This window comes from Macaca nemestrina, chromosome 20, assembly GCF_043159975.1.
Source record: "Macaca nemestrina isolate mMacNem1 chromosome 20, mMacNem.hap1, whole genome shotgun sequence".
Lineage (NCBI taxonomy): Eukaryota > Metazoa > Chordata > Mammalia > Primates > Cercopithecidae > Macaca > Macaca nemestrina.
This window is the reverse complement of record NC_092144.1, coordinates 10,204,669-10,227,727: the sequence shown is the minus strand read 5'-3', so window position 1 is coordinate 10,227,727 and position 23,059 is coordinate 10,204,669. Positions and strand designations below refer to the sequence as shown.

Below are 23,059 nucleotides of genomic sequence, written 5' to 3'. Positions count from 1 at the left end.
TAATAAAATAAAATAAAATAAAAATGCAGTTTGCACATCTGACCCCCATCCTGCTCAATGGGAAACAGAAAACTACCAAGACTGATCTCCACAGTGACTTTCAGGACTCTGGGGTTGCCCATTACTGGCACAGCTGATTGAACGCCTGAACCCAGAGGTGGCAGCCCATTGGCCCATCGGTGGCATACAAAATGGCAGAGCTCATAAAGAGGAGGTGGCGGGCCAATCGGCTGCTGTCTCTCACTGGAGCTACACCTTCTCGCCAGGTTGGGCGGGACCAGAGGATGAAATGAGGAGGCTTGGGAGGCCAAGCTGAGAGCCAGCGTTGAGGTCAGATGTGCCTGGATGCAAGCCCCAGATCTGGGGCCCGCTGGAAAGGCAGGCAACCTGGCTAAACCTCAGTTTCCCCATCTGTAGAATGGGTGTGTGTGTGTCAGCTGCCTTCCCAGTGTGAGAGTGTTTAAAAGGGCCACAAGGAGACATCAACACAAACTGAGTGTTGAACACCCAACACTCTAGCCCAAGATCCTTCCCAAGGAGGCCCGAGGGGGTTTACAGCTGGGATATACACCCACCTCACGTCAGCCTCGGGTAGGAAGAATAGAAATACACTGAGACCAGGGAGGGAAAGAACAGGAAAAAATCCACACATAGGTCATACTATATTCAACAGGCTGGGTCTCCCTAAAAGTCAAAGTCTGATTAAAAAGCAATGGTGCCTGGGCACGGTGGCTCACGCCTGTAATCCCAGCACTTTGGGAGCCCCAGGCAGGCGGATCATGAGGTCAAGAGATCAAGACCAGCCTGACCAACATGGTGAAACCCCATCTCTACTAAAAATACAAAAATTAGCCGGACATGGTAGCACGCACCTGTAGTCCCTGCTACTCGGGAGGCTGAGGCAGGAGAATCGCTTGAACCCAGGAGGCAGAGGTTGCAGTGAGCTGAGATCACGCCACTGCATTCCAGCCTGGTGACAGAGCGAGACTTCGTCTCAAAATAAATAAATAAATACATGAAATAAAAAATAAAAAGCAGTGGTGGAGGGCTGGCACGATGGCTCATGCCTATAATCCCAGCACTGTGGGAGGCTCAGGCAGGACAATTGCTTGAGGCCAGGAGTTCAAGACCTGCCTGGGTAACATACTGAGACTCTCATCTCTACAAAAAAAAAATCAGCTGGGTATAGTGGTGTGTGCACCTGTAGTCCTAGCTACCCAAGAGGCTGAGGCAGGAGGATTGCTTGGGCCCAGGAGATCGAGGCTGCAGTGAGCTATGACTACACCACTGCACAGCCTGGGGAACAGAGTGAGATGCTGTCTCTTTAAAAAAAAAAAAAAAAGTGATTATGGGGAGGCTGCTTTAGTGAAAAGTGAAGAAGAGATAACAAAAGAGTATAGGATGGGATTGAGTAGAGCAGCTATAACACCAGCCAGGTATCTGGGGGACAACTGGTGACATGCTGAGTAGGGACTGGGACGTGGGTGACATGCAGGAATGACTCCTTCTCTGGGGTATGATTCTGGGACTGTGTAGGCAGGTGTCTTTATTGCACGGGGAGGTGCACTGGGGCGTGAAGGACGGATGTGTCGCCATGTCTGCTACTGACTTTGAAAGGGTTCAGCAGAATCGGTTTATCTATGACATATGGAAAGCACACATGGGGCCGGCGCGGTGGCTCACGCCTGTAATCCCAGCACTTTGGGAGGCCGAGATGGGCGGATCACGAGGTCAGGAGATCGAGACCATCCTGGCGAACACCGTGAAACCCCGTCTCTACTAAAAATACAAAAATTAGCCGGGCGAGGTGGCGGGCGCCTGTAGTCCCAGCTACTCGGGAGGCTGAGGCAGGAGAATGACGTAAACCTGGGAGGCGGAGCTTGCAGTGAGCTGAGATCCGGCCACTGCACTCCAGCCCGGGCTACAGAGCGAGACTCCGTCTCAAAAAAAAAAAAAAAAAAAAAAAAAAAGACCAGCCTGGCCAACACGGTGAAACTCTGTCTCTACTAAAAATACAAAAAAATTAGCCAGTCATGGTGGCGGACGCCTGTAATCCCAGCTACTTGGGAGGCTGAGGCAGAAGAATCACTGGAACCCAGGAGGCGGAGGTTGCAGTGAGCCGAGATCGCATCACTGTACTCCAGCCTGGGTGACAGAGTAAGACTCTGTCTAAAAAAAAAAAAAAAAAGAAAGCACACATGGCACCTGGAATGGCATTCTGGTCACAGCTGAGGGCTTGCAGTGTGGGTGTGTAAGTGTTCACTGAGCCGTTTTTCAACTTCCTCACACATGTGGACCATGTGAATTCAATGTCCAATGACAGGCCAGGACCCAAGTTCCACCCTCCGCCACCAGTTCCTCCTGGCCACCACACATCCACATCCACTTCCTGCTGAACCTCAGGCCACCCCACCTTACCTGTTTTCGAGAAGATAAGCTGCAGAATGAGAGGCCGCCGGGTGACGATTCCTGAACCGCGGGGGAGGAAGTCCCTGTGAGAGGGGAAAGGGACAGAAATTACTCACGCGTCCGGATTGAGGGGCAGGAAGTGTGACCACATGTGGTGGAGCAACTCTGTCTTGCAATTTGGGTGACCTCAGCAAAGGCACCAACCTCGGCTGGGCCCTGGGGAATGCTCTGGTCTTGGAGAGTCCTGAGGTCTGAAGAGCTCAGGAGGGTCTGCATGGAATGTCATGGTGACCAGAACCCTTTCCCTCTGGCAGGCTCTGCCCCACCCCTAGCACTCCCAGGGGGCCCATTCCCTGGTATGTATTTGTTACATTTCCCCCATACCCAGGAGATCAACACACTTCCTATATGTTTTAAATCAACACGATGCCACATGCATATGGGTAAAATACAAGGAAAGTTATTGAAGACAAAATACGATGTGTTTCATGTCCAGAAAAGTCACATCTACAGAAGCAGGAGACGGAGCAGTAGATACGGGGATGTGGGAACAGGGGGTGACTGCCAATGGAGGGGAAGGAGCTTTCTGGGGTGATGAAAATGTTCCACATGTGGACTAAGGTGATGTTTACTAAAATTAAATGTAAAAGCCTGGACAAGACAGTAAGACCCCATCTCTATAAAAACTAAACTAAACTAAACTAAAATTAGCTGGGTGTGGTGGCCCATACCCGTGGTCCCAGCTACTAGAGAGGCTGAGAGAGGAGGATGGCATGAGTCCAGGAGACTGAGGTTGTACTGAGCCACGACTGCACTACTGAACTCCAGCCTGGGCAATAGAATGAGACTCTGTGTGAAGGGAAAAAAAAAAAAAAAAAAAAACAAGGGCTGTAAAATGATTAAAGACCATTAATTCTGAAATAGATCAATTTCGTGGAATGTAAATTACCACTCAATAGAGCAGTTTTTTTTTTTTTTTTTTTTGAGACGAAGTCTCGCTCTGCCGCCCAGGCTGGAGTGCAATGGCCGGATCTCAGCTCACTGCAAGCTCCGCCTTCCGGGTTCACGCCATTCTCCTGCCTCAGCATCCCGAGTAGCTGGGACTACAGGCGCCCACAACCGCGCCCGGCTAGTTTTTTGTATTTTTTAGTAGAGACGGGGTTTCACCGTGTTAGTCAGGATGGTCTCGATCTCCTGACCTCATGACCACCCATCTCAGTCTCCCAAAGTGCTGGGATTACAGGCGTGAGCCACTGCACCCGGCTCAATAGAGCTGTTTAAGAAAAATACATATCCTGGCCGGGTGCAGTGGCTCACGCCTGTAATCCCAGCACTTTGGGGAGGTCGAGGTGGGTGGATCACTTGAGGTCAGGAGTTCGAGACCAGCCTGGCCAACATGGCAAAACCCCGTCTCTACTAAAAATACAAAAATTATCCAAGTGTGGTGGCACGCCCCTGTAATCCCAGCTACTCAGGAGGCTGAGGCAGAAGAATCGCTTGAACCCGGGAGGCGGAGGTTGCAGTGAGCTGAGATCATGCCACTGCACTCCAGCCTGGGCAACAGAGCAAGACTCCATCAAGGAAAGAAGGGAAGGGACAGACGGGAGGGAGGGAAGGAGGGAGGGAGGGAGGGGGAGGAAAGAAGGAAGGAAGGAAGGAAGGACGGACGGACGGACGGACGGACGGAAAGGACGGACGGAAAGGACGGACGGACGGACGGAACGAAGGAAGGAAGGAAGGAAGGAAGGGTGGATGGATGGATCAATTCCATGTCTTTCACAATGGAAAAGACTCAGGCACAACCACCCCAGAAGACATAGGGAGTAGCCTGCACCAACTGACCGTGACTACACCAGGATTCCAGCAAGGAGGAAGACAGGAAGACATCCTGTACACTCAGAAAGGAAAACGAAAGCTTCCCAGTGAGCACTGAAGTAGAAACAGTAGGCTCGGGGTACATTAAAAGCCTCAAAAGGAAATTCTGTTGTTTCATACAAAATGGTGAAAGGTTCTAGGCACAGGGAATTTTTCTTTTCTTTTTTTTTTTCTTTTTCTTTTTTTTTTTTTTTGAGATAGAGCTTCGCTCTTGTTGCCCAGGTTGGAGTGCAGTGGCTCAATCTCAGCTCACTGCAACCTCTGCCTCTCGGGTTCAAGCGATTCTCCTGCCTCAGCCTCCCAAGTAGCTGGGATTACAGGAATGCATTACCATGCCTGGCTAATTTTTTGTATTTTTAGTAGAGACAGGGTTTCACTGTGTTGGCCAGGCTGGTCTCAAACTCGCCCTCAGGTGATCTGCCCACCTTGGCCTCCCAAAGTGCTCGGTTTACAGGAGTGAGCCACCGCACCTGGCCGACACAGGGAATTTCAAACAGGTTCTGCACCTCGATGAATGTCTGGATTGTTGAAAATTTGTACAGATGCCGGGCGCGGTGGCTCATGCCTGTAATCCCAGCACTTTGGGAGGCCGAGGCGGGCGGATCACAAGGTCAGGAGATCGAGACCACGGTGAAACCCCGTTTCTACTAAAAATACAAAAAATTAGCCGGGCGCGGTGGCGGGCGCCTGTAGTCCCAGCTACTCAGGAGGCTGAGGCAGGAGAATGGCGTGAACCCGGGAGGCGGAGCTTGCAGTGAGCCGAGATTGCGCCACTGCACTCCAGCCTGGGCGACAGAGCGAGACTCTGTCTCAAAAAAAAAAAAGAAAAAAAAAAAAGAAAATTTGTACAGGACACAGGGCAATTGGTATGGTACAGCTGTGTCCTGTATGGAACGAGACAGACAGCATCCTGGGTCCCTGAGCGAGTGCCACTAGCACTACAGCCATTCCCGGCGGCAGGTGGCCCTACCCATGCTGGGAACCCCTGATGGGGGTGCTGGAGGCTTCCAGGAGACCTGTTTCTCAGCTGGGGCTGGGCATTGGAAATTCCTGGGAATGTACTACCCAGTGGGTGGAGTCGGGGGGAGATGTGCTCTTGCCACACACCCTGAACGATGGGTTCCAGCCTGTCAGTCAGGAGGCTGTCCCACCACTTCTGCAGCGCCTCCTCTGGCTGGGTGCAGACACAGCAGTGACTATACAAGTCAGCCCACGCCCTCAGGGGGCTTGCAGCCTGGACTGCATGAAAAAAGGGATCTTCATGGGCAACAGGGCTATGAAGGCCCCCACGGGGTGCTGCTGGCAGAGCAGGGCTGAAGTTTTAGAAGCAGCCTCCAGTGGTCAGCGCTGGGGGGCTGGGGGTAGCGGTGCTGGGGATTACGAGGAGGAGGCTGGTCATCCCTGTCAGAGCAAGGCTACCAGCTGGGATTTAGGGATGGATTACAATAAATGTAAGCTTTAGCCAGATTATTAACAAATGTAAGCTTTTAAAACCCTTCTCTGACTGATGCAGGGGAGAGGGCAGGAGCAAGAGGCAGGTGGGGGTGACAGCTGTGGTTCAGGTGAGTGACAACAGGGGTGAGACCAGGGAGATGGCAGACAGGGGCACGGAGGGCAGTGGACAGGCCCTAGGCAGATTCCAGGGTGGTTTGGGAGGTGGATGGTCACAACCTGAGGGCAGGCTGGATGGAGAAGAGCCAAGAGGGTGGGAGGAGGCAAGACAGAGGGGAGCACCCTGCAGATACTTGCAAGGCCCTGGGGGACGGGCTCTGGCATCTGCATCCTGTCTCTGCAGCCACAGGCAGCACAGTCAGCTCTGCAGGCCTGGGATGCTACGGGGTCCTCGAGCCACACTCCTGAGGATGACAAAGAGCCCAAGGGCCCTGCCAGCCAAGCACTAGGCCTGTCACACCACGTGCCCCAGTTCACACTGATGCCTAAGCTGTACTCCCCTTCCATCAGCCTCCCATTCGGCTGATGACGAGCCTGAGGCACAAAGAGGATACGAGATTTGGACAATGTCACAGCTCATGGCTTGCATGAGGAATGAACCTTTGTCACTGGCTCCTGAGCACTTGGGCGGTGCTGGTGACACTGGTGCCAACATTCTGACCGGGTGGGTGCAAGGAAGACACACTGCAGGGGTAAGAGGAGCTAGGGACTGGGATAATTGGAGAGGGTTCTCTGAGCAGGGGACTGAGGGAGCAAGCTATATCAATCGGGAGGCGGAGTGAGCAGAGCGAGGGAAACAGCGAGGGGGCTCCCCCAAACAGGTGACAGAGCCCAAAGTCACCTCTTAGCATGGCCCCTTGTCTCCCCTTCACAGTAGTCACAGACACCAGGCTGTCCCAGGGGATTAACCCTATGAACACTACATGTAGCCTTGGCACTGGCCCTCCCAGAGCTCCAGGCCACCTAGTTCACAGATAGGAACCTGAGAGGCAGGGACACTTCGTATCTTGCACATCAGAGATGCAGCATCTCAGGTCGGGCATGATGGCTCACGCCTATAATGCCAGCACTTTGGGAGGCCGAGGTGGGTGGATCACCTGAGGTCAGGAGTTTGAGACCAGCCTGGCCAACATGGTGAAACCCTGCCTCTACTTAAGATATAAAGATTAACTGGGCATGGTGGCGCACGCCTGTAGTCCCAGCTACTCGGGAGGCTAAGACACAAGAATGGCTTGAACCCGGCAGGTGGAGGTTGCAGTGAGCCGAGATCGCACCACTGCACTCCAGCCTGGGTGATACAGTGAGACTCCATCTCAAAACAGAAACAAAAACTATACAAAATACAAAACAAAACAAAACAAAATTTTAAAAAAACCCTAGCTAGATGTGGTGGTGGGCGCCTGTAATCGCAACCACTTGGGAGGCTGAGGCAGGAGAACAGTTTGAACCCAGAAGGCAGAGGCTGCAGTGAGCCGAGATCGTGCCACTGCACTCCAGCCTGGGGGACAGAGTGACTCAGTCTCAAAAAAACAGAAAAAGACAAATGCAGCATCTCAGAAAGCATGCGGTGCTGGCTAAACACTGAATCACCAGCAGCGGCAGTGACAGCACGTGCCCCTCACAACGGTGCCACTGCTCCATCTTTTCAATGACTATTTTTGAAGTGTGCAAATGGAAGATATCAATGATAAAATAACACAGGAGCAGCCTGTAATGCAATCACAGACATCCTGTCTGCTTAGTGTGTCTGACGTTCATTCCTTTTCATGGTTGAATCTGTCCATTGCACTGACATTGCACTGATGGACTACAGTTTGCTCGTCCATTCACCACTGGATGGCAATCCGGGGTCTTCCTAGCTTGAATTTATTACAAATAAAGCTGTTCTGAACATTCTCATATGCGCCTTTTGTAGGCACATGTCCTTGTTTCTCTTGCTGAGTCATAGGGTGGACTTGAACTTGAACCGGCAAAGCTAGTCTCTGGAGATAGAAATCAGGGTAGTGGTTCCCTTTCGGGAAATGGACTAGAAGGGGCATGAGGGACTGTCTGACACCATGAAGAAGACTTGCATCTTGATCTAGCCAGTGGGTACCAAAGTACAATCACTTATTAGAAAATCAAAACTTGGAGCACTGGCTCACACCTGTAATCCCAGCACTCTGGGAGGCCAAGGTGGGTGGATCACTTGAGGTCAGGAGTTCGAGACCAGCCTGGGCAACATAACAAGCCCCTGTCTCTACAAAAAGCAAAAAGTAATTCGCTGCAGATGGTGGCATTCCCCTGTAGTGTCAGCTACTCGGGAGGCTGAGGCAGGAGAATCACTTGAGCCCAGGAGACTGAGGCTGCAGTGAGCCATGATTTTGCCATTGCACTCCAGCCTGGGCAACAGAGGGAGACTCTGTCTCAAAAAAAAAAAAAAAGAAAAAGAAAAAAAGAAGAAGAAGAAGAAAAGAAAATCAAGGTATATGTTTAAGATGCATGCGATTGGCCAGGTGTAGTGGGTCACGCCTGTAATCCCAGCATTTTGGGAGGCTGACGTGGGCGGATTATCGAGGTCAGCAGATCAAGACCATCCTGGCCAACATGGTGAAATCCTGTCTCTGCTAAAATACAAAAAATTAGCCAGGCGAAGTGGCGGGTGCCTGTAGTCTCAGCTACTCAGGAGGCTGAGGCAGGAGAATCACTTGAACCTGGGAGGCAGAGGTTGCAGCGAGCCGAGATTGCGCCCCTGTCCTCCAGCCTGGCAACAGAGCAAGACTCTGTCTCTCAAAAAATATATATATATATATTTATGCGATTTACTATATCTAACTGAAATCTCAGAAAAAGGTCACAAGTCGAGGAGAACATGTCTGTGAAGATTCAGACACAAAAGTACAGGGTAGACAAATTTGCCCACGGAATTGTTATAATCCTGTTAGTTTCTCAATGACATGAAAAATTCAGATCTCAAAGAATTTTAAAGCCCAGCAACAGGGGACTAGTTAAATATAAATTACATTCAACCTAAATTACATTCAACCTATATTTTCAAAAAGAAAACACAGATTTTCAATCAGCTTATATATAAGACATATGGCTGGGCATAATGGCTCACACTTGTAATCCCAACACTTTCAGAGGCCGAGGTCGGTGGATCATTTGAGGTCAGGAGTTCGAGACCTACTTGGCTAACATGGTGAAACCCTGTCTTTACTAAAAATACAAAAATTAGCCGGGCATGGTGGTGGGCGCCTTTAATGCCAGCTATTCGGGAGGCTGACAGCAGAATCGCTTGAACCCGGGAGGCAGAGGTTGGAGTGAGCCAAGATCGCGCCACTGCACCAACCTGGGCAACAAAAAGCTAAAATCCGTCTCAAAAAAAAAAAAACAAAATAAAATAAAATAAGTATATTTATATATAAATTATGGCCTATCCATGCCACAATGCAGCAATAGACACACAAAAAGAAAAAGCCTGTCCTTTCTAGACATGTAACTCCCTTCTGAGTGTACTAAGTGAGAAAAGAAGAAAAGGTTGGTACTGATCGGTTTTACTGAAGAAAGAAAAGGAAAGGAAGAAGAGAAGGAAAGGGGAAGGGGAACGGGGAGGGGGCAAGGAAAAGGGGAAGGGGAAGGGGAAGGGGAAGGGAAGAGGTACAGAAGAAAGTCTGTACTTTGTGATGAAGACAACCAAAGAGAAACAAAACAGGACCCGGGGCGGCTGGGGCCTGGTGGGGCAGGAGCCACGGCATATTCTCTGACATCTTTGAATTCCGCATCATACGCACGCATTACTGAGTTCAAAACATTAGAGTAGCTAATAGCTATTCAACACTGACTCTGTGCCAAGCAAGGCATTGAAAACTTTTCATGGATTATTAACCTTTTTGTTTTCTTTTGTTTTGTTTTTAAATAGAGACAGGGTCTCACTCTGTTGCCCTGGCTGGAGTGCAGTGGTAAGGTCACGGCTCACTACAGCCTCCAACTCTAGGGCTCAAGCAATCCTCCCGTCTCAGCCTCCCAAGTAGCTGGGATCATAAGCACCCACCACCACCTTAAGTGTTTTGTTTGTTTGTTTGCTTTTAAGAGACAGAGTCTCACTGTGTCACCCAGGCTGGAGTGCAATGGAGTCCAAAAGTGCTGGGATTACCGACGTGAGCTACCACACCAGGCCACTTTCATTTTTTTGTAGAGGCAAGGTCTCACTATGTTGTCCAGGCTGGTCTTGAAATCCCTACAATGACCCCACTGCACCTGCCTATTAACCCATTTAATCATGACAAGATCCATTAAAATGGGTCTGCTGGCTCCATTTTACAGATACATATGAGGCCCAGAGGGTGGGGGCCTGCCCAGGGTCACACAGCATCTGGGGGTGGCATGAAAATGGACTGAAGCCACAGGGCCTGAGCTCTCTAACCACCAGGGCACCTGGCCTTCTGAGCGAACACATCTTAGGCGGACCCTCCAGTAACTTGCAGCTAGGGCCCGGCTTTGAACCTCTGGTGTTTGCCTGTGCTGTCCTGTGACTCTGCTTTGGTTGTGTCTGAGGCGCCAGGCACCATGAGGACAATGGTGATGCTCCGGACGCCACCAGTGCCCAGCACAGACAAGGGACAATCACAGCTTCAGAACACAGGACGGGAGTGATGCCCAAGAGAACACAGAGAGCTGTGGGCACACGCAGGAGAAGGCGACTTTCTGGGCCTGGGGTATTGGTAGTGTGGGATATGATGAGGTTTCTCTTCGAATAGCCTGATCAGTGTTTTCATTCATAGCACCCCCCACCACTCTGTTTTGCCTTTTTCCTTTCTGCCTTTGTTAGATGCACAGGCACGCCCCAGTACCAGGCGTTATCAGCACCAGCTCACATTCCTTCCCCTATTTAAAAAGAAGACTAACTTTCTTGCTCACTACAGACACCTCTTCCTCTTCCCTCTCTCTTTTATGTGCCCGCCTTATCTAAAAACACTCAAACGTTTAGCCAACCAAAATTAGTTGAGATGGGGAAAGGGTACAGGGGCAGGACTTGCATCAGGAATAAAGGCTCTCGCGCCCCTCTGTTCAGGTGTGCTCTCATGGCGACTGGCCAAGGAGGCACCCCTCTGTGCAGAAGTAAAATGGCTTTGCTAAAAATCCTTTGTTCGGCCGGGCGCGGTGGCTCAAGCCTGTAATCCCAGCACTTTGGGAGGCCGAGGTGGGCGGATCACAAGGTCAGGAGATCGAGACCACAGTGAAACCCCTTCTCTACTAAAAATACAAAAAATTAGCCTGGCGCGGTGGCGGGCGCCTGTAGTCCCAGCTACTCAGGAGGCTGAGGCAGGAGAATGGCGTGAACCCGGGAGGCGGAGCTTTCAGTGAGCCGAGATCGCGCCACTGCACTCCAGCCTGGGCAACAGCGTGAGACTCCGTCTCAAAAAAAAAAAAAAAAATAAAAATCCTTTGTTCTAGTGTTCAATTTCCTTACAATTTTGAGCGTTCTTCTTAACAGTTCTAAGTCAGGCACAGGAGGGCACAGCCTGGGCGACGGAGACGCAGCTCTCAGGGGAGAGTTTGAGGACAGGGCAGGGCAGGCGCAGAGGGCCTCGCATGCCAGGCTGAGGGCGCCAGGAGCCCTGGGACTCATCCGATTTTGCTTCTAGAAGTTCCCAGACTGCTGCATCGAAGGGCAGCAACGTTCGTCCTCGGCCTGGACTGCCTCCAAAACGAGCCCCCCAGAAATCTCCTAGGAGCTTGGTGAGGAAGGGCCTGGCCCTACAGGTTTTCTGGGACACAGCAGCAGGAGTACTTGGAACCTTCCAGAAACCGCCTCCCAAGCAGCTCTGCCGGGAACACCGACCGGCCACTTAGCGGGAAGTGACTTTCCAGCCCCCGTCATCTACTTCCTCCTCCCTGATCCCATCCGCATTCTGAGAGTAGTGAAAGCTGCCCACTCCTCTCCTCTCCCTTTGCTGCTGCTACAGTGCCCTCTGTGCCCCCAGGCTGCCCTGCGTTCCAGTCCCTGTGTGACCCTGGGTGGGCTTCCCGGCCTCTCTGGTCTAGGTTTCCCGGTCACTAAGACAGGGTGACCTTGCCAAGCTCAGAATGATCCCACTCGAATGACATTTCCTCAGGGACTTCTCTCACCCCCATCCATAACGCTGTCCCCTCCTCCCTCCATGCCTCATTTTTCTCTATAGCGCTAACATACACGCTAAATGTCACTTAGCTGTGTTTTGTTCTGGCTCACGCACAGACCCCACACCCCCATCTCAGCTCCCCAAGGCGGGATCCTCCAACATTGTGTTCCAAAGCATAGAGTAGGGCTGGCACACAGGAGATAGACAATGAAGTATTTTATTAACTTTTTTTTTTTTCTTTTTGAGATGGAGTCTTGCTCTGTCACCCAAGCTGGAGTACAGTGGTGCAATCTCAGCTTACTTCTGCCTCAGCCCCCCAAGCAGCTGGGATTACAGGCGCCCACCACCACAGCTGGCTAATTTCTTTGTATTTTTAGTAGAGATGGGCTTTTGCCATTTTGGCCAGGCTGGTCTCGAACTCCTGGCCTCAGGTGATTCGCCTGTCTCAGCCTCTCAAAGTGCTGGGATTACAGGCGTGAACCACTGTACCCAGCCTTGTTTATTTTAGAGGTAGGGTCTCACTCTGTGCCCAGGCTGGATCAGCAGCACAATCACAGCTTACTGCAGCCTCAAACTCCAGGGTACAAGCAAACCTCAGTCTTGGCCTCCTGAGTAGCTATGACTACAGGCATGTCCCGCCACACTTGGCTAATTTGTTTTTTAGAGATGGGGTCTTCCTACATTGCCCAGTCTGGAGTGTAGTGGCACAATCACACCTCACTGCAGCCTTGAACTCCTGGACCCTAGTGATCCTCCCACCTCAGCCTCTCAAGTACTTAGGAGTGCAGGAACACACCACCATGCTGGCTAATTTTTTTTATTTTTTGCAGAGACAGGGTCTTGCTATGTTGCCCAGGCTGGTCTCAAACTTCTGGCCTCACACAATCTTCCTGCATCGGCCTCCCAAAGCACCAGGATTACAGGTGTGAGCCACTACACCTAGCCTAGTACTACTGTATCATTTCAGTACCTGGCTTCCTATCCATGGGCCCAGGCCGGGCCCCAGGGTCCTGGCCCATCCTCCCACCTTCCCCAGTGACCCTTCTAAAACAAAGATCCTGCCTCCAAGCCTCTCTCTTGCAGAAGCCAAGTGACCAGTCCTAGCCCATTCTGTCCAGTCCTAGTCCCAGTGCTGACCAGGTTCCCCAGCCCCACCCCCTGCACCTGCCTCCTCTGAGTTCTCTCTGGCACTGCTGGCCTTCAAGCCTTTGAAGTGGCTGTTCCCTCTGCCAGGAAACCCTCCCATAGGCCCTGCCTACCTGGCCATGGGCAGGTGTGATGGCTTGCTGCCCTCCCTCCCAAATACACACCCGTTCCCACTCCCAGCAAAATGGCCTCTGATGGAGGTGTAGTCCTGTAACACGCCAAGACTTCTGCACCTGGCCTAGTCACTGCTAGATCCCCAGCACCTAGAACAGTACCTGCCAGACGGCGGGTGCTCATTAAGTGTCTGTTGAATGGGCAGGAAGAATCCGGACTGTGGAGCCAGGCAGCCTGGGTTCAAAGTCTAGCTCTGTCCCTCCTGAGCTGTGTGGCCCTGGACAGGTCTCTACCCCTCTCTGGGCACTGACTTGGCCATTCATGAAATGGGAGGACACTTCCTGTCTGCCAAAGAGGGCCTAGCCACCTGCTTGGCCTGGCTCAAGTCACTTCACCCCACCAGAGCGGGTTTCCGAGCTCTAAAGTGGGCCACCTCTCCCTGGAAGGGGATAAGGGCTCCAGGAAGGTGATAGGGGACAGGCAGGGAAGGGTGCAGCTGGGAGGTAGCACCCAGCAGCGATGGGAGAGGTGCCAGGTTGAGTCCAGCAGATCAGAAGCCCAGGCTGTTTATTTACCGTCTTTTGAACAAACCACAAGGCCCCACCAGGCGCCTTTTGACTTCCAGCCCCCCATGAGGGTGGGGACAGCTATGTGCAGGAACTATGCAGGCTCAAACCCAGAGCCTTCCCATGGGAGGGAGAGTCAACAGATAAGCCCACAGAGGGTGAGTCAGCAGTGTGGCCCAGAGCCAGTGCCCCAGGGCCAGCCACCCCTCACCTGTGCAGCCTGGCACTGGCAGGGCCTGGCCAGGACCCTGGGCTGGGATCCCTTCCTTGTCACCATATACTTGGCATAGTCTCTTTAAGCCTGAATGTGGCTGGGAGGGCTCACGTAACACCACGGCCAGCCCTCAGCATGGCACTGGCCACAGGAAGAGCCTTTTGGCAGGAGCCCGCACTCCAGGGCCCGTTCCCACCCTGGCTTCTTCTCTCAGGACTCTGGTAAGAACCATACAAGGAACGCTGGCTGCCCGATAGGCTGCCTCTAACCCCATCTCAGGCAACATAGCAGCAAATCCTCTGACAACCCCAGAGGGGCTGGAAGTCACAAGGATACCAGACGGGTAGACTGAGGTTCAGTCTCAGGACTTGTCCAGGACGCTCAGCAAGGGAGGAGCAGAGCCAGGACGCGAACATGGGTGGGCCACCAATGAGGCAGACCCACAGTCACTCGCACCCACCTTGGGGGCTTCTCTGTGGCTCTGCTGGAGAAGTGGGGCTCCACGCCCAGCCTCCTCTGCCCACCTCGGTCCCTGCCTCATCCTTCCAACAACAGCCATTGGTCACCCAGCAAGGACGCCAAGACTTACAGTGCCCGGCCCACACGGTGTCCTCAGGTAGGCGCCACTGCATCCCTGAGGTCACCCCAAAGGGCAGGAAGGGGACACACCCCTCACGAGGCTGCAAACCTGGGGCTCCCCCTGGCCTTCATCCACCCACTTTGTCCAGCCAGGAGTCCTGCTGGCTTCACCTCCACATCAGGCCTAATTCTGCTCAATTCCCTCCACGTCCAAGGCCGTCAGCGTGTCCCACTGTCACCTGCACCAGTGCAGTCGCGCCCTTGGTCCCCACAATCTGCCTCCCACAAAGCAGTCACAAGGTGCCTGTGCACACCATGTCACTATAAACTCCTTTGTTAAGAGCCCTCCCTGGGCTCCCGCTTCACCTGGAATAAAAGCCAAACTTTTCCCTGCAGCCCCCCAGGCCCTGCCCGACCTGTCCCGTCACCTTCCTGTTCTCACCTCCCCCCTACTCTCTGTCTTGCTGGCTTTGCTCCAGCCACATACGCCTCCTCCATGTTCCACAAACACACCAGGCACTGTCCTGCGCTAGGGCCTTTGCCCCGGCTATTCCCTCAGCCTGGAACCTTCTTCCTGCAGCATTCACAGAGCAGGTGGGCAGCTCCCAGCGAACTGCACCCTCCCTCCCACCGCCATAGGAAGCTGTTCCCGTTCTTTCACACATCAACCTGCTCAACGCCCAGTGCCACTCACAACTGGCATCTTCTGGGTTCCTGACGTGTTCACCCAGCTGCAGTCTGTCCCTGCCCCCACCTCAACATCCTATTAGAGTGGTAGCCTCATGCGGGCAGGGTCCCATATCGGCCCCTTCTCTGCTCTCTCCCCAGTACCCAACACACACCCAGGCAGGAGGCAGATGACCAATGCTTGCAGAACAAGGGGCCAAATCTGCCATTTTACAGATGAGGAGACTTCTCGGCTTCCACAATCCACTCCTGGCCTCACTCCTCCTCAACATTCCCAGCCCAGGGGCCTCTCCCTGCTCAGGAATCCTGCAGCTCCCAGCTCGAGGCTCGCCCTTGGCACTCAAGCCGTGGCATCACCTGCTCCCTGGTCTCATCCAAGGGACACGCCAGGCTGGGAGCAAAAGCAGGAGGTGACCTGTGGCAATTTGTGATCGTGGCTCTGGGGACTCTCCAGGCCCAGGCTGGAATCCAGTATTTCCTTTCTGGACAAGATGGGCAGATCGGGTAACCTCTTTGCGCCTCAGTTTTCCGATCTGGCATGTGGGAATGATGCCACCTGCCTCAGAGAGGAGGTGGGTTTGCGAAGCTCTTACTATGGTACCCAAAAGAGAACATTCACCCCATCCAATCAAAGTAAAACAGTCTGAGCACAGTGGTTCACGCCTATAATCCCAGCACCTTGGCAGGCAATCTCTTGAGCCCAAGAGTTTGAAACCAGCCTGGGCAACATGATGAGACTCTGTCTCTACTATTTAAAAAAAAAAAAAATTGGTTGGTTGCGGTGGCTCATGACTGTAATCCCAGCACTTTGAGGGGCCAAGGCGGGCAGATCACCCGAGGTCAGGAATTTGAAACCAGCTTGGCCAACATGGTGAAACCCCGTCTCTACTAAAAATACAAAAATTAGCCAGGTATGGTGGTGGGCGCCTGTAATCCCAGCTACTCTGGAGGCCGAGGCAGGGAGAATAGCTTGAATCCAGGAGGCAGAGGTTGCAGTGAGCTGAGATCGGGCCATTGCACTCCAGCCTGGGTGACAGAGCGAGACTCTGTCTCAAAAAAAAAAAAAAAAAAAAAAAAGCCGGATGCAGTGGCTTGCGCCTATAATCCCAGCACTTTTGGAGGCCAAGGTGGGCGGGTCACCTGAGGTCAGCAGTTTGAGACCAGCCTGACCAACATGGAGAAACCCCGTCTCTACTAAAAATACAAAATTAGTCGGGTGTGGTGGCACCTGTAATCTCAGCTACTCGGGAGGCTGAGGCCGGAGAATCGTTGGAACCCGGGAGGCAGAGTTGCAGTGAGCCAAGATCGCACCATTGCACTCCAGTCTGGGCAATAAGAGCAAAACTCCATCTCGAAAAAAAAAAAAGGAAAACTCGATATAACATAAGAACATGACCCTCCTCTGCTCATAACCTTTGGCGGTTCCCAAGTGCTCCCCATGGCCCTGTCACCTCCATGCCCTCCTCCCCACCACCCCCTCACTCCTCCCTCCAGCCACACTGGTGGTCAAGAAACAGCAAAAAGGCAGGGCGTGGTGGCTCACACCTGTAATCCCAGCACTTTGGGAGGCCAAGGCGGGTGGATCACAAGGTCAAGAGATCAAGACCATCCTGGCCAACACAGTGAAACCCCGTCTCTACTAAAAATACAAAAACTAGCCGGGCGTGTTGGTGGGCGCCTGTAGTCCCAGTTACTCAGGAGGCTGAGGCAGGAGAATGGCGTGAACCCCGGAGGCGGAGCTTGCAGTGAGCCGAGATCGCGCCACTGCACTCCAGCCTGGGCGACAGGGCGAGACTCCGTCTCAAAAATAAATAAATTAATTAATTAAATAAAATAAAAAGAAACAGCAAGGAGGCCAGACATTCCTGTCGCAGGGCCTTTGCACATGCTGGCCTCCTGCTTGGAAAGATCATCTCATCTCCTCCAAGTATTTCCACAATCCTGGCTACCTCCGGTCACCAAGGACTCAACTCAGATGTCACCTCCTCAGAGAGGTCTGTCCCCTGCTGATGCCCACCTCCCCTTCATGTTGCCCTGTTTTCCTTCTAAACACAGCAGTGCCCACTAGCTGGCACTTTTCTGGTTTATTTGCACCTTTTTTTTCAGAGACAGGATCTCACTCTGTCATCCAGGCTGGAGTGCAGTGATGCAATCATAGCTCATTGCAGCCTCAAACTCCTGGGCTGAAGCGATCCTCCTACCTCGGCCTCCTGAGTAGCTGGGACTACAGGCACTTGCCACCATGCCCAGCTAATTTTTTTTATTTGTGTTTTTCTGTAGTGATGTGCTGCCTAGGCGATCCTCCCACCTCAGCCTCCCAAAGCCCTGGGATTTCAGGCGTGCCCGGCCTAATTGTTTATTTATCTAACAGTCCCAACTAGAATATCAATACCTCGAGGGCAGGGGTCTTAAGCACCCTTTCCCCAGCACCCAAAAACATACAGTGCAGTGGTTTGGCAAGGACAGCCGACTCCCTGAGGGCAGTCCTTTGTGGAATGAAAACCGATAATGACCCAAATGTCCACTGGCAGGGAACCGGCTAAATCAATCTTGGGAGCTAGTCCAGGGAGCAATGCAGATTGCAGTGCTCAAGGTCGAGTGCGATGCACGGACCGGATTACACATGGAGGATGATGTCCTCCACTTTGGGTTTTTTTTCTGCACATCCCCATTTCCTGTGTATGGACAGCAGGCTTGGGGTCATGTGAGGTGTGCAAATGGAAAACTTGCTGTTTTATAGTCTCCAACGTGATCTGAATGTCAGGCTTTTATAACTTTTTTATAACTGTGATTGCAGGCCAGTGTTGACCTTGTAACTTTCAGCAGTACTGACAAACCCCAAAGAAACTGGCTGGCCCAGCAGCATTTTCAAGAGTGATGGGGAAACTGCTCAAATGTGGGGTCCTGGAGCTTGCAACTCCACCCTCCTAGGGGTACCCTCAGTGTCATCCTAACTGCTCACCACTGCAGGGGGTGGCCTGAGTCCTCCCCAAGCCGGCGCGTGCCAGCTGTGGGACCTTGTTAGCAAAGTCTCTCCCAGCTTGCAACAGGTGTCCTGCTCTGTAAAACAGGGTGTGGTGAGGACTGGAGAAGACAGTTCCAGCTGCCAGGGCAAAGTGAACGCTCGCTGTGTCTGAAGCCCTTACAGGGTGATCAGCCATGTATGGATTTCCAGCTCTGTACACCCTGAGGGCCCAAGTGAACTAGATGCAGGCAGCCAGCCACCACCCACAGTATGCATTCCACAGCCAGCCTCCTGGAGCCCCTTCCTTCCAGGGGAGTAGGTAGTGACCTACAGGCAAACACGTACCAGTTCCCTCCACCGGAGACTCTCCCAGAGTGATTCGGAGTCAGGCCACAAGGAACTATCCAGGCAGACCCAGCCAACAATGTCACATGTGACAGGAACAGCCCCACCCCACTTCTTGGGAGTCTCTGTCCCATCCCCACAGCCCATCTCTCAGCAGATCCTGCCTTGGACATCCAGACCCATACCCTCCTCCTCTGTTTCGCCCTAATGTCCTGAGGCCAAGTCTCCCATCTCAGGGCAAAGCCTCCCACTAGGCTCCCTGCCCCTACCCCTGCCTCATAGGCTTGGAAAACTGCAAGTCAGACCACGCTGTGTGCCTGATTTTTAAAGAATTTTTTGTTGTTGTTCTAGACAGAGTCTCGCTGTCATCCCAGCTGAAGTGTAGTGGCACGATCTTGGCTCACTGCAACCTCTGCCTCCCGGGCTCAAGTGATTCTCCTGCCTCAGCCTCCCAAGTAGCTGGGACTACAGGCACATGCCGCCACATCTGTCTAATTTTTGTATTTTTAGTAGAGACGGGGTTTCGCCAGGCTGGTCTCCAACTCATGGCCTCAGATGATTCGCCTGCCTCAACCTCACAAACTGCTGGGATTACAGGTGTGAGCCACCGCGCCTGGCCGCACGATCTTTTTTCTCAACCGAGCACCTGTGCTTCCTTCCTACCCCTTGGGCCCCCAGCTAGAGCATCAGCTCCACAGGACAGGGAGCTCTTCTGTTTTGTTCGCTGCCCTGCCTCCAGCACACTATCTGGCACACAGCAGGTGTTCAGCAAATGCTTGCTGCACAGCAAAAGAGGCTGGCATCACGGTCGGGAGTGGTGGCTCACACCTGTAATCCTAGCACTTTAGGAGGCCATGGCAGGCGGACCACCTGAGTTCAGCAGTTCAAGACCAGCCTGGGCAACATGATGAAACCTCATCTCTACAAAAAATTAGCTAGGTGTGGTGGCACACGCCTGTGGTCCCAACTACTTGAGAGGCTGAGGTGGGAGGATCACTTGAGCCCAGGAGGTTGAGGCTGCAGTCAGCAGAGACTGAGCCACTACACCACACCTGCATGACAGAGGAAGACTCTTTTAAGGAAGGAAGGAAGGAAGGAAGGAAGGAAGGAAGGAAGGAAGGAAGGAAGGAAGGAGGGAGGGAGGGAGGGAGGGAGGGAGGGAGGGAGGGAGGGAGGGAAGGAAGGAAAGACAGACAAGCTAGCATCTCCAGGACACAGCACCAAGCTCCAGGCTTGGTGGAGGGCCTTCTTCCATCTTCACAGGGCTCTGGCCAACCCTGTTTTGTAGATGGGGAAACTGAGGCTAGGGAGATTAAGTCATCCAGTCTATTGGCACACAGCTAAGAGCAGCCCTCCTGACCAATGAGGCACCAATCCAACCCGCGTCCAATCCCCATCTGCCAGGCACCATCCCAGTCACCACACAGCACTTCCAGGGGCACACAAGGAAAGGAAACCCTGAACTCCAGAGACAGGAAGGCCAGGCTCAGCTTCCTCACAGGGACAACTGAGCAAGATCACTGGGTGAAGGCTCTGCAGTCTGGCACCTCAGCCACAGGCTCACGGCAGGAACTGAATGAGGGCTGCCACTTCCCCAGCCCTCGGTTTCTCTATGAAATGGGGATAACAGCACCCACACTATGGGGTTGTCAGCAGGACAAACCCAGGGTCTAGCACGCATAAGGCCCTATTCCACAGGACTAGTTCACGAGGGTGATGGGAGTGGGAGGGAAGGATGTCAATGCCTGGCACCACAACAGGCACGGACCCTTCTTCTTGGCACCCCTGCGAAGAGCCTTAGCACAGCCTTTCCTGGTGGGCCTGGCAACATCTCTCTAAATCCGCTTCTGATGCAGCATGGCCCTCCCTTGCAGGGTATCCACCCTGAGCACAGCAGACACGCAAGCCTGGGGACCCCCAAGCCTTTGGCAGGAGGGGAAAAACTAGAAATAACCTAAAAATTCAAGTGGGAGAGTGATCGGTGTTATTGGGAGTAGGCTGGACCCAGGAGTACTTGCAGCTATAAAAAAGCACAGGAGCCGGGCGCGGTGGCTCACGCCTGTAACCCCAGCACTTTGGGAGGCCGAGACGGGCGGATCACGAGGTCAGGAGATCGAGACCATCCTGGCTAACACGGTGAAACCCCGTCTCTACTCAAAAAATACAAAAATTAGCCGGGCGCGGTGGCGGGCGCCTGTAGTCCCAGCTACTCAGGAGGCTGAGGCAGGAGAATGGCGTAAACCCAGGAGGCGGAGCTTGCAGTGAGCCGAGATCGCGCCACTGCACTCCAGCCTGGGCGACAGAGCGAGACTCCGTCTCAAAAAACAAAAAAAAACAAAAACAACAACAACAACAAAAAAAAAACAAAGAAGGAAAAGAAAGAAGGGGAGCGGTCAGGAGGCTAGGGCAGGAGAATGGGGTGAACCCGGGAGGCGGAGCTTGAACCCGGGAGGCGGAGCTTGCCATGAGCCGAGATTACGCTACTGCATTCCAGCCTGGGCGACAAAAAAAAAAAAAAGAAAGAAAGAAACAAACAAACAAACAAAGAAGGGGAGAGGAAAGAGAAAAAAAGGAAAAAAAGTGAAAATGGAAAAGGGAAAAGGAAAGAAAAGAAAGGAAAAGAAAAAGGGAGGGAAGGAGGAAGGAAAAGAGGAAGGTAGAGAGGAAGGGAGGGAGGAGGGAAAAAGCACAGGACAAAAGAAATATTGGCCAATTTGGGGCTGAGCACAGTGGCTCATGCCTGTAATCCCAACACTTTGGGAGGCTAAGATGAGAGGATCACTTGAGCCCAAGAGTTCTGGGCCAGCCCGGTCAATAAGGAGGAAAAGGAGGGTAAACCAAATCCAAAGAGGAAAGAAGGAAATACTTAGAGAAGAAATAGAGACTAAAAAACTGGAGAGAGAAAGTTAACACCACCACAATTTGCTTTTTGACTAAATCAACTAGGTGTGACTGACACACCTTTAGCTAGACTAACCAGGAGAAAAAGAGAGAAGACTCAAATTACGAAAATCAGGAATCAAGAGGGGACATCACTACCAATCTTACAGAAATAACAAAGATGATAAGGGAATACTATTCCAACAAATTAAATACACCCTAGCTGAAATGGACAAATTCCTAGAAAGACCCAAATTACTGAAACTGACTCAAGAAGACATAGAAAATCTCAACTGACGTACAAGAAATTCAATTAGTATTAAAAAAACGTCCCACAAAGAAAAGCCCAGGCCCAGGTGGCTTCATTGGTGATTTTTTTTTTTTTTGAGAGAGAGTGTCGTTCTGTTGCCCAGGCTGGAGTGCAGTGGAGTGATCTCGGTTCACTGCAACCTTGCCTCCCAGGTTCAAGAGATTCTCATGCCTCGGCCACCCAGGGCAGCTGGGATTACAGGCATGTGCCTCCACACCCAGCTAATTTTTGTTATTTTTAGTAGAGAAGGGGTTTCACCATGTTGGGCAGGCTGGTCTCCAACGCCTGGCCTCAAGTGATCTGCCTGCCTCAGCCTCCCAAAGTGCTGGGATGACAGGCGTGAGCCACTGCAACCGGCCAGCATGGATGAATCTTGAAAACATCATGCTAAATAAACAAAGCCACACACAAAAGGCCACGTACTGTAAGATTCCATTTCTAGGAAATATCCAAAATTGGCAAATGCACAGACAAAAAGGACATGAGTGGCTTCCAGGAGCTGGGGGAGGGAGGAACTGCTTCATAGGTATGGGTTTAGGGGAAATGAAAGTGCTCTGAAATCCGATAGTGGTGCTGGTTACACAACTGTGAATACATTAAAATCCACTGAATTTTTTTTTTTAATATTTTATTTATATTTCAAAAGGATTAGGTATTATGGTATGTGAATTACATTTCAGTAAAAATATTTCAGGAAAATAAAACAATATAGGAGCTCCCCATGTCCCCATGGAAGAAAGAACAACGGAACAGGTCCTTCTTTTTCTTTTTTTTTTTTTTTTTGAGACAGAGTCTTGTTCTGTCTCCCAGGCTGGAGTGCAGTGGCACAATCTCGGTTCACTCACTGCAAGCTCCGCCTCGCAGGTTCACGCCATTCTCCAGCCTCAGCCTCCCGAATAACTGGGACTACAGGTGCCCGCCACTACGCCCGACTAATTTTTTATATTTTTAGTGGAGATGGGGTTTTACTGTGTTAGCCAGGATGGTCTTGATCTCTTGACCTTATGATCTGCCTGCCTCAGCCTCCCAAAGTGCTAGGATTACAGGCATCAGCCACTGCGCCCAGCCTTTTTTTTCTTTTTTTTTCCCCCGCGATGGAGTTTTGCTCTTGTTGCCCAGGCTGGAGTGCAGTGGGGCGATCTCAGCTCACAGCAACCTCTGCCTCCCAGATTCAGGCAATTCTCCTGCCTCAGTCTCCCAAGTAGCTGAGATTACAGGCACCCACCACCATGCCCAGCTAACTTTTTTTGTATTTTTAGTAGAGATGGGGTTTTGCCACGTTGGCTAGGATGGTCTTGAACTCCTGACCTCAGGTGATCCACCTGCTTCAGCCTCCCAAAGTGCTGGGATCACAGGCGTGAGCCCCCACACCGGGCCAGGTCCTTCTTAAAGAGTAACAACTGCTGGCATCCC

At 52.1% G+C, this 23,059-nt stretch overlaps 1 protein-coding gene across 11 annotated transcripts in view; it reads right to left on the bottom strand.

The window, feature by feature from the left end:
* LOC105474181 (dynamin 2) overlaps positions 1–23,059 on the bottom strand; it is a 108,873-nt gene that overhangs the window by 63,186 nt on the left and 22,628 nt on the right. For all 11 annotated transcript variants that reach the window (XM_071086618.1, XM_011728697.2, XM_011729153.2 and 8 more), the window contains exon 2: positions 2,419–2,492. In XM_071086618.1, the coding sequence (XP_070942719.1) occupies positions 2,419–2,492 (74 nt within the window). The remainder of the gene's footprint in view (positions 1–2,418; positions 2,493–23,059) is intronic.